Here is a 16,849-nt window from a genome sequence, read left to right on the forward strand (position 1 = left end):
AGACAAGCCACATGTCTTTTGCAAGAAAAGATACTCCAGAACAAGAGGAATGCCCAAACCCTCTGATGAGTAGCCATTTGACATGTCCGGGACCTATTTGTCCATTGTAATAGTGTGCCACATCAGAAGGAAATGGACCAGGTGGCCTCTGAAGGGGACAGCAGCAGACATTGTGGAGACTGGCTGTCAATCCTCAGGTGCTGCAACACAAGAAGCAGCTGACACTAAACTGGAGGATTGTGATGCAGGGTGCCTACACAGCTGGATCCTCTGTCATTGCTTTAGGGGTTCACACATCTTCTGTTGGAAGAAGATGGTGGTTGATGTCAAGGCAGAAAGGAGACCTGGAGTATTTTCTACACAGTGCCAAAGTACTCAGAGAACAGAGGGTATGCAGTCACTTGTTTTGTCCCTAATGAGATTGTGACCTTCAAAGGGAAAGCCCTCAAGGGTGGTTTGGACATCCCAGAGGAACCCCAAGGCCAGCAGCCATGATGCCCATCTCATGATTATGGATTGTGACACTACATCAAGGGACACCTGGAGACAAGATCTTGACACTAGTTTTCCCACATCCAGGATGGCCTGGAACTAAGGTCTGTTTTCCTGAAGGAGCTTGCTATAATTCAAGAAGTTATACTTAAACACTGAAGTTGGTAGTTTGCTATTCAGAATGCTAAACTAAGCTGACAAAAACATCTTTCTTCCAAAGAGCTCAAGTCCTTTGGTATTTTTATTCAGTGAAGTGGATTTGGGCTGAGGTAGCTGGCTTCTTTTTGTAACTCCTTGGACCACCAAGGAATTGGAGGTAGGGTGGGAAAACAGAAATTCCACGCTTTTGCGGAGAGCAAAGTAGCATTTCTCAGCCCTCTCTGGGGCACAGGTTGCAGTAATGTGCACGATAAATCGGGCAGGTTCCATGATGGCCTTGCCAATCTGGACTGCCATTTAAAACGGAGACGTAGCCTGGAGGATGTGCAAAAGCAAGTCGGCTGGATCCTGGAACTCCTCTAATGGAATTTGGAGAGCATCTGTGATTCTCCTGAGGTGATCCTGGGATTGTTTAAAATAATCTAGGGGTAATGGAGACGCTGGTGATAGTGCCTCATGTGGAGAGGACAAGGTTTCACTGGTGGATCCAGCTGCTCCCTCTCCAACAGCTGCTCCCTTGGTGACTAGTGGTGGTAACCACTACTGGGCCCAGAACATAGGGTCCTCATATTCAGGTGCCTGGAAGTACGGTTCCCAGGGACCTCAACAGAGATATAGGATGGGGTGTAGGGGTACTTGTGGGGGTCCACATCAAGAGTACCATTAGTCTCAGGACAACAAATGCTGTTGGGGAGCACATGAGGGCAAGCGAGTGCATTTGGAAGCAGTCTGGGTTGATGGCTCTTTGTCGGGTATCTGGAGGGTCAGTCAGTACAAGCTCATTTTGGTTTGATGAACAGGATTCTTCATGTTCCAGTGGTGGGGCTGGTGGCGTAATGGGATGGTTCCCACCAATCAGGAGCAAGGACAAGCAGGAAGTAGAGAGGATCAGGCTGACCTCTTTCTCCAGCTGGTTCACAGTATTGGCGAATGAATGGAGAGTCGATGGAGTGGAGACCTCCTGGAGCAGGATCAGTTCAGAGAAAATCAGATATGTCAGGTCTGCATACATAGCTACGTCTTCCAGAAGATTACAGGGCCTTGAGCTGATTGATGTCTTTGGCTTTGTCTAGACCATTGGTGCTGTCTTGAAGGAGGAGGATCTGTAAGTGGCTGGCACCACTGAAATGGAGGAGGGGGGGAGAATCCCTTCTGACTTTATGAGGCATAGGCGTTGTTAACGTCCTTCAATGTGTGGCACTGGGGCACTGGAAGCTCCCAGTACCACCAACACTGCCTTTTTAGTACAAGCTCTGAGTGCACCTGTTCCGGGGTGCAAAGTCTCAGGTGGTGCTAGAGGAAGAGGTGAGGCAGACCTGTTTTTCAAAGATTTATGTGGGGACTTGTCCCTCTTCTTGTGTTTGCCCTTGTCCTTCTCCTGCCTCTGCCTCATGGAGCCCCTGTGCTTGGTGAAGGACTTTGAACCACTGGTACCAGATGGCAGAGGAACACTGCCCAGTGACGCCAAACAGGTTGAAGGGAAGCAGGAGGGTTCAGGATACAAGCAGGGTCTCATGGCGAGCTACATGAAGTGTTTTCAGAGCCTGAGTTCATGAGACTACCTTGTACATGGAGGGGAAAGAGCAAGAGATGCCACACCTCAAGGGCATGTGAACCTCCCCAAGGCAATACAGGCACCTGTCATGCAGGTCGCTCACCAGGAAGACCCAGGGGCAGGCCAGGCAAGGCTTAAAGCATGGTACCTTGGGCATAATAGGTAAACAAGACAAAGGGGAGATAATGGAGGAGGACCCTCAATTCTCCACTAATTAGCACTAAAACTAGACTAAACTATCTCAGCTAAAATATTGTTTACAATATTTACAGATTCTAGGTCGGAGAATGAAGAAGAGAAGAATGGACACAAGGTTCTGGAGAGGTGGTCAGTCTGCGCTGCCCCTTCTGCCCTCATATGAAAGCATGAGGAGGTGCAAGATGCAAACCAACAGACACTGCTAATGAAGAGTTTCTGGTCACAGGCAAACAAAGCATTCATAGTGAATACCCAAAACGATCAGCACTCGAAGAAGTGACAAGTTATTGGCGTAGACCACATACCAACACTTTTATCATCATATCATGTAGACTGCGCTGAGCCACTGTAGCCATCGGGGCTGTCAAATGATGGGGAAAATTGCAGTGAGATTGTGTTAACATACAGGGGAGCAGGGTTTGTAGAGTATGAGGTAGTGAGATTCTGGCATGTAAGGAGAGAGCAACCATGTTGGTGAAGATGCAAGTACAGGAAATGAAGAAACCAGGGAAGCACTAGAATGTTATTGCTTTCTCCACCCATCACATCTGATAAAGTTTGCTGAGGAATTAAGTCACTCTGCACATCTCTTTACTCCTGTGGGAATTCTGCACCAAAAAATTAAAACTTCTGCACACTATTTTAAAATTCTGCATATTTTGACAAAACAACACAATATAATCATGCCAGTTTCAATTACTTGGCAATTTATTTCAAAATACCTGTCAGCAAGTATAACTGTAACAATACAAAAAGAAAAGGAGTACTTGTGGCACCTTAGAGACTAACCAATTTATTTGAGCATGAGCTTTCATGCTCAAATAAATTGGTTAGTCTCTAAGGTGCCACAAGTACTCCTTTTCTTTTTGCGAATACAGACTAACACGGCTGTTACTCTGAAACCTGTAACAATACAGACAACATAAAAGATTCAGGAAATGTTTTTTGACAAACAGATTCCTTGCTTGGCATATTAATACTGAACTTGATGTATCTTTGTTGATAGTTATCTTTTTTTTTTTTCAGTGAAATGAAATATTTCATTTAAACAAAGTCATTATATAAAAATATGCTGTATAAAAGTACAGTGGAACCCTGATTATCTGATCTAATTGGGATCTGGGCCAGATTGGATAAACAAAAATCCAGATAAACTGGAGAATGGGTGATTGGGGCTCCCACCATCAGATGTGGGCAGCTGGGGCTCTGGCTGTCACAAATTCTGCATGAAAAATTAAATTCTGCATTGTGCAGTGGCACAGAATTCCAGCAGGAGTATCTGTTGGATGGAGAAAACAAGGAAACACTAGCCAAACCCTGCCTTCTTCTCATGTTGTACCCCAGCGCTCCTTACATACTACCCCCATCATTCCCTGCCCCCAAACTCCAAGCACCTCTGCTACCTTGACAAATTCTTTACCCTCTAACCCAAAACCTCCCAATCACTTGCTGCCATTGCCTCCATAAAAATCCTTGTCATTTCCCCCCATGCCCACAACTTTCATACACAAACGTTAACTAGGACCTTGAATTTTTAAGGTAGTAAAAACTCATACTTTCACAGTGAAGCAACATATTCTTATCTTAATGTCTTGCTGAGGTCATAATTAAACCTTTGCATTTCTTTGAGATTTGGAGAAACTGGATGCGTGCTTTCTGGGTAGATATATATGGGAAGTGAAAGTTTGTTGTGGAAGTAAAGAATCTATTGCTTTGTTTACAAAAGAATTTCCTATTAATGTTATTACTCGTTCAGCTGAACCCATGTTAGCAACAGTGGGAGCTCAAGCATAGACAAGACTTTGGCAGCTTTAATTAACATAGCAGTAAAGCCAATCGAAGCCACTAGAGCCTTGTCTACTAGGGAACCCCAACTGTGCCAATGCCAGTTGGCATCAGCAGGAATTTCTTTGTTAGAGTCTTTGAAGGTTTGGGACTGGTGAGACTAGAGCAATAAACTACATGAACTGAAGCTGCTCCGGGTGTTAGTGTAGCCTAACTGGTGATTTCCTGGATTTTTTGTGACTGCGTTGATAGGAAATGCACTTTAGTAACATTCTCTAAGACAATTAAGCGAACGTGTATGTAAAAATATCAACTAGGATTAAAACTTAGTTCAACATGTTATCTGTCCATACAAGAAAGAAAAAAAAGTGCTATAATATGGCTTAAACACAATCATGTTTAAATGTGGTTAATTTTGTAGGCAGGTCCCAATTTGTTTTTTTCTAAGCTCTGTTTAGAATGCACTTCAACAATATTAGCAAAGAGTGGGTTCTAGCACCATTATGCATACATAACGTAAAAGACCGCTATGCCCACCCAAGACTTATGATTTTTATTCTTTCATTACCACAGTTGCAGCAATACCAGCTGGGAGCATTAATATAAACTAACTAACATTGTAAATACTGACTGTGTCATCTAGCTGCCCAGAACTTCCTAAGTGTTTTTAGCATTGTAGCAGGGTCTACACTAGGAAAATTACTCATTGCTTACAACTGGTGTCAGCAGTTGGCTTGGTTTTGTTTACTCTCTAGCCATATGATTTAACAGGATCTGTATAAGACAAAAACTCTTCAAGAATCAATGCTGTACTGTCTTTACCTCCCTTCCTTATTATAGACTGAGCCAATATATGATAGAGCTATTGTGATTCAAACACTGAACGTGCCAATCCTATTATGTATTCATCTCATCTTGTTCACAAGTCCTCCCTATTAGTGAAGACGCAATTTTTGAGTTAGACATCAACTCTGTAGCGTTTTACTGTAGATACTACCTACACCAATGGGAAGGATTCTCCCATTAGCACAAGAAGAATTCTTCCATCAACCTAGCACTGTCTATACCAGGGATTAGGTTGGCATAGTTACATCTCTCAGGGGAGCGTGTATTTTCACACCAGAGAGACATAGCTATACCCATGTAAAATCCTAATGTAGACTATACTTGAATTTGAAACTTTGCATGTATAGAGAGCCCTTATTTAGAAGTAGCATCTTGTTAAGTTTGGGTGATGAAATGGGAAATATTAAAGTAAGGTAAATAATTGAAAAGTCACTTCTTATGCTCAGTGGCCATCTATGATTTTTAGCATGGCTCAACAAAGCTCTATCAACTTTTAAGCATCATACAGGGGCTTTGTCTACAGCAGAAGAGTTAGGATCCAAAATTCACTTTTGGGTAGCAACAGTGGAAGTTGTAGTTAATTTAGTCAGGGCTCAAGAGTTTTTAAATCTACATTTTGTCTAATCCTGCTATGTGTTCTCTGACCAGTCTGATAAACACAAGGATTGCCACTTGGACAATGTGCTTAAGGGAGATTGTAAGTATCCCACTGAAGCACACAACAAGGTCCTCTGAAGACAGATGCAACATCAGTCACAAGATAAACCAGTGGTTGCAAAAATGGCAGATTCTGCAGTTTCATCATGGTTGTCTACAATTTCTGATTCATTCTGTAGTGTTTTGTATATTCTAATCTTCTGTTAAAAACAAAACTGCTCTACATTATAAAAATTGCACTGGTGTAACTAAACACTGGTGTAAACTAAACACTAAACACTGGTGTAACTAAACAAATTGACTTAAGCTAAACAGATGTAAGATTGAAAACTGTTTAAGTGAATCTATACTAGAGGTTTGAACATGTGGGTATATAGTTTGTCTAATGTAGACCAGTCCCAATTTTCTTCTTCACTGGCGAAGATTAAGGTGCCCCAATATGTTTCTAACCTATATGGAAGATGTCTGCAGCCAAGATGGTAATAACAGCTCTCCTGTTCTATTCATTTCAGTGAGGTGTGAACATCAAAACCAAATTGGAACTATTTCAATTCAAACACGATCAGTCAAAACATTTTGTCTCTCTCAAAAAAACAAAACACAAGAAACATCAATTTAATATTATATATTAAGGCAATGTTAAGGTTACAAAGTGCAAATCAAAAATATATATTGAATGTGGGCAAGTTAATGTCACTAATGTTAATACCCATTTCCCCAACTTGTGTGTATTTATATCTGTAATTTTAAGATTTCATTAGCAATTTTTTTTTATTTTAATTAACCTGAGGTGAGCGTGCTGAAAGCCCTAAGTAGCATCATATACTGTGAAGATTCAGGACACTGCTCCTTTATTTCCTAAATTTTCCACACAGATGGTAGTCATGTCAATTAATGCACTACTAGAAGGCAATCAGGACTTGCCTACATTAGAAAAGTTCCACCAGTTTAATTAAGTCTATTAAAAACCGATCTCGTTAATACAGTGCAACTCATTAATACAGATATACTTAAACTTGTTTGACCCTTACTAACCAAATTAGGATAAAATAATTTAAAGTGAGAGTTAAATCAGTTTAAGTACAGCTATATTAGAGATCTGCACTAATTTAATTCACTTGATTTAAATTTTTTAAGACAATTTGTAGACCAGCCTACAACTCCATAGCAATAGCGGCAGTAAAAAAAAAAATGAATGGAATTTGTTAATTTGTAATTTGTATAAGGATCTTGAGTGGATCACTGCAGACGACATGGCTCTGGGAAGAAGGATAAAGGAGTTTGAGGCACAAGTGGTGTTCTCGTCCATCCTCCCTGTGGAAGGAAAAGGCTCAGGTAGAGACCGTCAAATCGTGGAAGTCAATGAATGGCTACGCAGGTGGTGTCGGAGAGAAGACTTTGGATTGTTTGACCATGGGATGGTGTTCCAAGAAGAAGGATTGCTAGGCAGAGATGGGCTCCACCTAATGAAGAGAGGGAAGAGCATCTTCACAAGCAGGCTGGCTAACCTAGAGAGGAGGGCTTTACACTAGGTTCACTGGGGGAAGGAGACCAAAGCCCTGAGATAAGTGGGATACCAGGAGGAAGCACGAGCAGGAGAGCGCAAGAGAGAAGAACTCCTGCCTCATACTGAAAAAGCAGGATGATCAGCGATGTATCTTAAGTGCCTATATACAAATGCAAGAAACCTGGGAAACAAGCAAGGAAAACTGGAAGTCCTGGCACAGTCAAGGAATTATGATGTGATTGGAATAACAGAGACTTGGTGGAATAACTCACATGACTGGAGTACTATCATGGATGGATATAAACTGTTCAAGAAGGACAGGAAGGGCAGAAAAGGTGGCGGAGTTGCACTGTATGTAAGAGAGCAGTATGACTGCTCAGAGCTCCAGTATGAAACTGCAGAAAAACCGGGGAGTCTCTGGATTAAATTTAGAAGCGTGAGCAACAAGGGGGGTGATGTGGTGGAAGTCTGCTGCAGACCACCAGACCAGGGGGATGAGGTGGACGAGGCTTTCTTCACTCAACTAACAGAAGTTACTAGAGCACAGGCCCTGGTTCTCATGGGGGACTTCAATCACCCCGATATCTGCTGGGAGAGCAATACAGCAGTGCACAGACAATCCAGGAAGATTTTGGAAAGTGTAGGGGACAATTTCCTGGTGCAAGTGCTGGAGGAACCAACTAGGGGAAGTGCTCTTCTTAACCTGCTGCTCACAAACAGGGAAGAATTCGTACGGGAAGCAAAAGTGGATGGGAACCTGGGAAACAGTGACCATGAGATGGTCGAGTTCAGGATCCTGACAAAAGGAAGAAAGGAGAGCAGCAGAATAAGGACTCTGGACTTCGGAAAAGCAGACTTCAGCTCCCTCAGGGAACTGATGGGCAGGATCCCCTGGGAGAATAAAATGAAGAGGAAAGGAGTCCAGAAGAGCTGGCTGTATTTTAAAGAATCCTTATTGAGGTTGCAGGAACAAACCATCCCGATGTGTAGAAAGAACAGTAAATATGGCAGGTGACCAGTGAAATCCTTGCTGATCTTAAACACAAAAAAGCTTACAAGAAGTGGAAGACTGGACAAATGACCAGGGAGAAGTATAAAAACATTCCTCATGCATGCAGGAGTGAAATCAGGAAGGCCAAATCACAATTGGAGTTGCAACTAGCAAGAGATGTTAAGAGTAACAAGAAGGGTTTCTATAGGTGTTAGCAACAAGAAGGTGGTCAGGGAAAGAGTGGGCCCCTTACTGAAAGGGGGAGGCAACCCAGTGACAGGATGTGAAAAAAGCTAATGTACTCAATGCATTTTTTGCCTCTGCCTTCACGAACAAGTTCAGTTCCCAGACTACTGCACTGGGCAGCACAGTATCGGGAGGAGGGGACCAGCCCTCTGTGGAGAAAGAAGCTGTTCAGGACTATTTAGAAAAGCTGGAAGAGCACAAGTCCATGGGGCCAGATGCACTGCATCTGAGAGTGCTAAAGGAGTTGGCGGATGTGATTGCAGAGCCATTGGCCATTATCTTTGAAAAATCATGGCGAGCGGGGGAGGTCGCGGATGACTAGAAAAAGGCTAATGTAGTGCTCATCTTTAAAAAAGGGAAGGAGGAGGATCCGGGGAACTACAGGCCAGTCAGCTTCACCTCAGTCCCTGGAAAAATCCTGGAGCAGGTCCTCAAGGAATCAATTTTTAAGCACTTTGAGGAGAGGAAAGTGATCAGGAACAGTCAGCATGGATTCACCAAGGGCAAGTCATGCCTGACTAACCTAATTGCCTTCTATGATGAGATAAGTGGCTCTGTGGATGAGGGGAAAGCAGTGGATGTGTTATTCCTTGACTTTAGCAAAGCTTTTGACACGGTCTCCCACAGTATTCTTGCCAGCCAGTTAAAGAAGTATGGGCTGGATAAATGGACTATAAGGTGGATAGAAAGCTGGCTAGATCGTCAGGTTCAACGGGTAGCGATCAATGGCTCCATGTCTAGTTGGCAGCCGGTATCAAGCGGAGTGCCCCAAGGGTCGGTCCTGGGGCCGGTTTTGTTCAATATCTTCATTAATGATCTGGAGGATGGCGTGAACTGCACCCTCAGATGACACTAAACTGGGAGGTGGCAGATATGCTGGAGGGTAGGGATAGGATACAGAGGGACCTAGACAAATTAGAGGATTGGACCAAAAGAAATCTGATGAGGTTCAAGGACAAGTGCAGAGTTAAACGGATATAATAAAATTGATATAACTCCCCGTGTGAACGATTTTCTCCAGAATAAAAACTTACATCACTTAGAAAGAGGCTTTAAGTTAAATAAACCTGGGGGGACACACTTTTTCCAGAACAAAAATATCCACACCTGGAGTTATACTGGTTTACGTTCACAGCTCAGCAGCTATGAGTATAACTTTCCACCACAGTCCACCCTTTAAATCATTTTTAAACCAGTTTAATTAAAGTGGAGTGATCCCCTGTGCTTTCATTTTAGTTTATCTTAAATTTGTTCAACAGTCTTAAACTGAACCAGAAAGGACTGTTCTAAAACCAAAATAAGAGCGTCCAAACAGGGGTTTTTACCTGTTTAACAATATTGGTTTAAATTCCCATTTTAGATTAAATCAGTGCAACTTTGTGTGCACAAGCCTTCAATAAGTGTTTTGACAGTGGGATAAAGAAGAAATGGCAGATATTTGAAGTGTCGAAGAAATAAACCACTCACTCAATCTGGTGAATGCCCAGACAATGGGACAGACTGAGATATATCCGATGGCAAAGCCTGAAAGTTGTCCAAATTTTTCGTGGCTATTCTTGGAAAGAATCAGATTTGAGACTAAATACAGAAAGAGTGGACAAACTGAGGAATAATCCCAAGGTTCTGTTCTAATGAGTCAAAATTAAAAATTTGACTACAAGAAAGGGTTTCTGCAAAGTAGCATTTTGGAATACCCAGCATAATTATTACTTCTATAGCACGAGTGACCACAGGGGTATATTATACAAAATGTAGTACAGACCAGGGATTCTCAACATTTCATAGCAGATCATGTTTTAACAGAAAGATTATATTGGGGACCATTTTTTCTCCTGTGTCACTGTGCAGAATACCTCCCTTTCACAATTTGCAGTTGCACAATATTTATGCATTAAATACAATATCAGAAAAAGATTATGAACAATTCAATCAATTTTTTGCTATCTTTCATGTGACACAGCAGCTGGAAAAATAGAAGAGCCTGCACCACATGATCTGTCAGTTTTCCATAAGTCAGCAGTGGTCCACGGACCACTTTCAGAAACAGTAATATAGACAAAAAAATGTAGGCATGTTCTTACTCTGAAAGAATCTCATACTCTAAACTGATGGATAAACTACCTAGGATAAGATACAACAGCAGGATGTAAACATTATTTCTCTGCTTCAGAAAGGACTTTTCTCCATTACAAACTTTATTCTTCCATTGGGAATGAAAGAACCTAAGCCTTGAGACAGAACTGAAATATATACCAATAAGGACAATAAGGACGGTTATGAACCTATAGTCTCGTCTACATTTGTGATGGAACTACATGCTAATATGAGTTCCCTGGTCAACATACCCTAATGAACCCTGCTATAAATTGTTTCACAAAACTATGCTAAGCTATATTTAAAGTGAGTTGAGATAGACGAAAATTGGTAAAAATGCCTGTATCCACTCTACATTAGCATTTCCAGCTTTACTAGCACAACTGCTAGATTAAATGTGAGACAACTGCTAAAAATTCTCAGTGTAGATAGGCCCCTGTGGAGTAGGAGTCATTTTTATGCTAATGGTGGAAACTGTGTTAATACCTGCTAATAAGAACCATAGTTAAACGCTGTTCTTGATAACATGGTTGCCACCTACGTATAGATGGTACCAGAGATAAAACATGAGCTGAAATGAACTACAGCCCAATTCTTGAAAGACGACAAACTTCAGTTCAGTTTCTTACACCAGACTACTACTGAACTAAAGTTTGTAGAGACAGACACACAAAATACTCAAATGAACATTATTATCCTTAAACTAAAAAATCTCCAACTCATTTACAGAATATCACCAAATTATACTGTTGATTGCAAAATTCTAAAAGTTATGCCTAATCATGAGACTTTTTTTTCCTAGGATGATTCAGCAGCAGACAATGAGAAGATGTTCCTCACAGAGCAGGACAGGTAGTTCAGATATATGACAAATTTTTATCTCTTTTGGCTCTTGTATTTCATGTCACTCAGAAGCAAAACAACCAACAGTTTAGAATGAAAAGGAGTACTTGTGGCACCTTAGAGACTAACCAATTTATTTGAGCATAAGCTTTCGTGAGCTACAGCTCACTTCATCGGATGCTGTAGCTCACGAAAGCTTATGCTCAAATAAATTGGTTAGTCTCTAAGGTGCCACAAGTACTCCTTTTCTTTCTGCGAATACAGACTAACACGCTGTTACTCTGAAACCAGTTTAGAATGAGGGATTGTTCATGTGCATGTGAAAAAAAAAAAGATTTAAAGCACTGGTACGTGCAGGATTAGGCCTGAAAGAGCAATTGCTCTGCATGCGCAGACCCAGGTATCAAGCCTCAACAACTTCAGTGGGGTTCCAGATGCTCAAAGCAATTTGCATGACCAAGACTTGGGAGGGGGATGCAATACTTCAGCTCCATCAATGTAGTTGCACTTGTGCAAACCCCCTGTGAAGATATACTACCCTGGTACAGCTTAACCAGGTTTCAAACACAGGTAAGCCAGTTCAAGTCACTTTTTACACCAGTGCACAAAAAGGTAGACAACTCCTTAAAAGTACAGATGACATATCTCCAAGATTAAAACCATTAGTCTGAATCTTAACGTGAACATACAGGTTGGTGGCAGGCTTTAAAAAGCCTCGCCAGTAAAAACTGACTTACCCAAGGAGGAAAAACAAATAATTGTGCTTTCAGGCTTTACAATTTTTGCCTGAAAAATTTAGTTTTAAAGCATTATAATAAAGAAAGCAATTTTCTTATTACACCAAGTTACATCTGTAAATTTGACCAGTACATTCAAGTATCTATTCTTAGGCCCTGATCCTACAAATATTCCCAAACACATGCTTACTTCAGCACTTATCCAAATGAACCCATTGGGAATATACAAAGACAACACAACTGGTGCATTTAGACTAGAGGATTGGGTCCATAATTACTATGGTAAACCCTTCCATACATCTCCTTCAAAGTTTCTCCTCAACTAGCAGTGATCAACACATTCATTACTTGCTATTTCAATACTTCTTTAGCTTTTTCCACAAATGTTTCAATACTACACTTAGAGATGAAGAAACTGATTTTTACTGTTTAGACGTCATTAAACCACTATCTCCTAGAGCAGTGGTTCTCAAACTTTTGTACTGGTGACCCCATTGATATAGCAAGCCACTGAGTGCGACCTCCCATATAAGATATATAAAAAAGTGTTTTTAATTAACACTATTATAAATGCTGGAGGTGAAGCAGGATTTGGGGTGGAGGCTGACAGCTCGTGACCCCCTATGTGATAACCTCATGACCCTCTCAGGGGTCCCGACCCCCAGTTTGAGAACCCCTATCCTAGAGCTTCAGCGACAGATGCAGAACAGTGTTACACAATTGTAAAAATATACTTAAGGCTGCAGAAAAATTACAATTCCTTTCTATTATTCTGAGAAGCAGTATGTTATAAGATTTATGTATGATAGACCCTCACTTTATATACAAACAGAACATAACTGAATTGCCTGGCTTCTCAAATTACTCATTAAATAATGTATTAACCTAGTTCAATATTTACATAAACACATTCCCAAATGTATGCATACATATATACCCACACAGATGAGATTTCTACAGTACATAGGTATATGAGCACGCTAAAACTCCTAGAAACACACACAGTAATAATGAAGGATCTATTTGCCTGTCCACCAGCCATCCCACCTAGTTTCTGGATTTTTATCTACAAATGCCCTGCAGTATCAAGTGCTGTAGTATATAAACAAGTTATTTTGTTATTTATCCACCACTTCAGCAAGATTTAAAAAAACAAAACATATTTTAATATTATTACTTATACTGTATTAGCATCCACAATGTGCTAGCAACCGATATACACAGAATGACAGTACCAAAAAAAATTTATGTGAGGGGCTGAAGATTATGAACTATTAGCCTACTGAATTATCACAAGGACAACTAACTTCATACTGCTCTTATAAAGTGGTTTGTAAGATGTTTTGAAACTTGTAAATAAGAATCAAAGATTTGGTCAAATCTCAAAATTCACTGTATTCTAACTAATACCTATTTAAGATAAGGTCATTCTAGAGCAATGGTTCTCAAACTTTTGTACTGGTGACACATTACACATAGCAAGCCTCTGAGTGCAACCCCCCCCCCCATAAATTAAAAACACTTTTTAATATATTTAACACCATTATAAATGCTGGGGGTGAAGCGGGGTTTAGGGTGGAGGCTGACAGCTTGTGACCCCCCCATGTAATAACCTTCCAACCCCCTAAGGGGTCCCAACCCCACTTTGAGAACCCCTGTTCTAGAGGTTTATCCTGATTGTGTATAATGTTTGCCCAAACGTGAACACAAATTATTCCTCCTGATAAATATCTTTTAGCAATCTGAGTTGGAAAGCATCTAGTAAATTGGGCATTATAGAAAAAGATTGTATCAAGAGTGGAGCTACACCAAGGCCCAGAGATATTACAGGATGGGCAGAGTAAAGTTTACATCCTGGGAAAATCTGCACCCTACGCGCATCTGTGTGACAGGAAACGCTCTCCAGATTTTTCCTTCCAATGTTTTATTTTCCCCTTCCCGCCCCATCAAAGCTGTCTGAGGCAAACTGAGACGGGGTTAATTCACACATGGCACCAAGTGCTAAACACGTTTCCTCTTCCCTCTCTTGACCCCTCCCTGCTTCACCAAAAAAAAAAAAAAAAAGGGGCAGGAAATCCCTAACTCCCCCGCCCCCTCCCCCCCCCGCGCGCTCCCAGAGGGAAATCCCAAACCCCTCCCCGCTGCCCAAGAGGAAACCCCCACACATGCATACCGGCCCCAGCGCATGGGAAAGCCTCCCCCACACGCACCCCCAGCCCCGCAGGAACCCCCCAGCTTCCCTTATCCCCCCACCCCACCCCGGGCCGCGGCTCCTCACACGCCCCCAGCAGCCCGATCCCCCAAGCGGCCTCGCCGCCCCCGGGCTCCACGTGGGTCCCCAGCCCGCGGGGCCTGGATAGACCGGGGATCCTCCGCCCGGCCCGGCGGCTCCCAGACCCCCGCGGGCCCCAGGCCGGGCGGGCCGCCGTGAGTCAGAGCCCCCGGCCTGGCAGAGCGGCGCGGCCCATCCCCGGCCTCTCACCTGCTTGTTTCTCGGGTAGGGCTTCGCGGCGCCCAGGTGGTACCGCCGGGTCCGGATCTTCCCCCCTCCAGTGCCGCCGCCGCCGCCTCCCCCGCCCGAGGCCATGCTGGGATCCGGCCCCCCGGCGCAGAGCGGGCCCGGCTCCCGCTCGCTCCCCCTTCCCCCCGCGGCCTGGCCGCGCCGCGCGCTCCCTCCTTCCCCTCTGTGCTGTCACTGTCACTATGGAGATGCCCCCGCCACGCGCCGCAAGGCCTGTCTCGCGGACTCCGGGGCCTCACGCGCCTGCTGCCGGCTCCGTCCCGCCCGCGCCGCGGCCGACTCCGTGCACCCCTCCCCCCGGCCCGACCAACCACACAGCGCCCGCCCGGGCAGGCCGCGTCACTAACTCCCGCACAAGTGGATGCGTCATCCTGCTGCGTCTTACCCAGAAGCTAGTGCGCCCCACCTCAAACGCTCATGGGAAGTGTAGTTTCGGGAAGTGGCAGGAGCCGCAGGCGCTGCCGATGGGAGAAGGGCAGGTAGGGACCGAGCCAGGTTAAGGCCAGGGGTGTTTTTTTCCCAGCTCGAATCGCAGTTTGCATTTAGCAGAACTCCACCCTTATTGCTCTTTAGATCGTGTGGGGTTTTTTAAGGCTAGTGTGTGGATTATTTAGCGCTCAACATAATTTTGGAGGCTTCAGGTTGACAATGTTGCTGTGTGCATTCATGTTATATCAGCACATATGCTGGTGGATGATTTCTACTCTGCAGCGATCAAAAATATTTGAATCAATATAATCAGAAAATGCGGTAAAGAAAAGTAACATCTGCCACTGGATCCATAACTGCTTTGGTCCATAAGGCCAGATTCTGGTTGGCTGTTATGAAAGCCCACAGTGCAATTGGAGGGACAGAGTTGCTATGTTGTGGTGCAGGGAAGAGGGAGAAGCACATGATGTGTCAATGGAGATAGGTCCCATATAGATGTTTGATAAGCGACACACAAGCATCAGAATTATTTCTAGGTGAAGTCAGACCAACAACATGTCTAGCAAAAATTTAGTCACTAAAGTTAAATAAGTGTTAATAAAAACAAACACACCAAAAATGGCCAAATCTCAGCTGCTTAAAACGAGCCAATGAAGTTCACTTCAATCTCCCTGGACACTCAATAACAGACTTAAAAGTAGCCATTCTTCAAGAAAAACAGACTTGAATGAGAAACTACAGAATTAGAATTCATTTGCAAACTTGACACCATCAAATTAGGCCTGAATAAAGACTGGGAGTGGCTGGGTCACTACAAAAAGTAATTTTCCCTCTGTTGATACTCAAACCTTCTTGTCAACAATTGGGAATGGGCCACATTCACCCTGATTGAATTGGCCTCTTTAGCACTAACCCCCCACTTGGTAAGGCAACTCCTGTCTTTTCATGTGCTGTATATTTATACCTGCCTACTGTATTTTTCACTTCATGCATCTGATCAAGTAGGTTTTAGCCCATGAAAGCTTATGCCCAAATAAATTTGTTAATCTCTAAGGTACGACAAGGACACCTCGTTGTTTTTGCTGATACAGACTAACACGGCTACCCCTCTGAAACTTGATTTATACCAGATGATCTGGCTCATATTTATAAATCTATGTCAAAAATGCGGTAAAATATAAAAATGCCCTTCCAGATAGGTTTATAGAGAAAATGTTGCCCCACGAATTGCCTTCATTGATCTCTGGAGAAGAAACAGTCAATCAGTTGTGACGTGCCCATTTATTCTTTCTGTCTGGTCTCTTTCTCATTATAGAGCAGTTCACAAATATGGGATGGACTTCTTTACAAATGGCCTGAATCTTAATCAATAAGAAACAAAAAGGCTGTGCCAGTCACTGAAGTTTTAATGAACGAATTCACCACCAGATTTGGGGTTCTAGGTGATTGGCACACAGATCAAGGGGAAAAATTTGATTCAAAAGTATTTCAACAGGTTTATGAAATTCTAGGAATCCATAAGACTCACACCACAATTGTGTGGGAAGGTGGAATGGGTCAAAAAAAGTTTAAGCAGGCTACCGTTTCAGAACGGCATCAAACCAACTGTATCCAGCATCTCACATTCTTTTTGATGGCCTATAAGATAGCAGTCAATGAAAGTACAAAATGAACCCCCATGCACCTCATGTTTGGACATAAATTAGGGACCCCAGGAAATCTCTTCTGTAGAGCTTCTGGGAAAGGACAAAGGAATTTGGATCATTTGAACTATACAGATATTCCACAG

General features: G+C 42.9%; 1 protein-coding gene across 4 annotated transcripts in view; it reads right to left on the reverse strand.

The window, feature by feature from the left end:
• Positions 1-14,712, reverse strand: part of NUP153 (nucleoporin 153) — a 62,850-nt gene extending 48,138 nt beyond the window's left edge. For all 4 annotated transcript variants that reach the window (XM_048839896.2, XM_075125371.1, XM_048839897.2 and 1 more), the window contains exon 1: positions 14,593-14,712. In XM_048839896.2, the coding sequence (XP_048695853.2) occupies positions 14,593-14,697 (105 nt within the window). In that variant the 5' untranslated portion in view covers positions 14,698-14,712. The remainder of the gene's footprint in view (positions 1-14,592) is intronic.
• Positions 14,713-16,849: the final 2,137 nt, after the last annotated feature.

This window comes from Caretta caretta, chromosome 2 (assembly GCF_965140235.1).
Source record: "Caretta caretta isolate rCarCar2 chromosome 2, rCarCar1.hap1, whole genome shotgun sequence".
Lineage (NCBI taxonomy): Eukaryota > Metazoa > Chordata > Testudines > Cheloniidae > Caretta > Caretta caretta.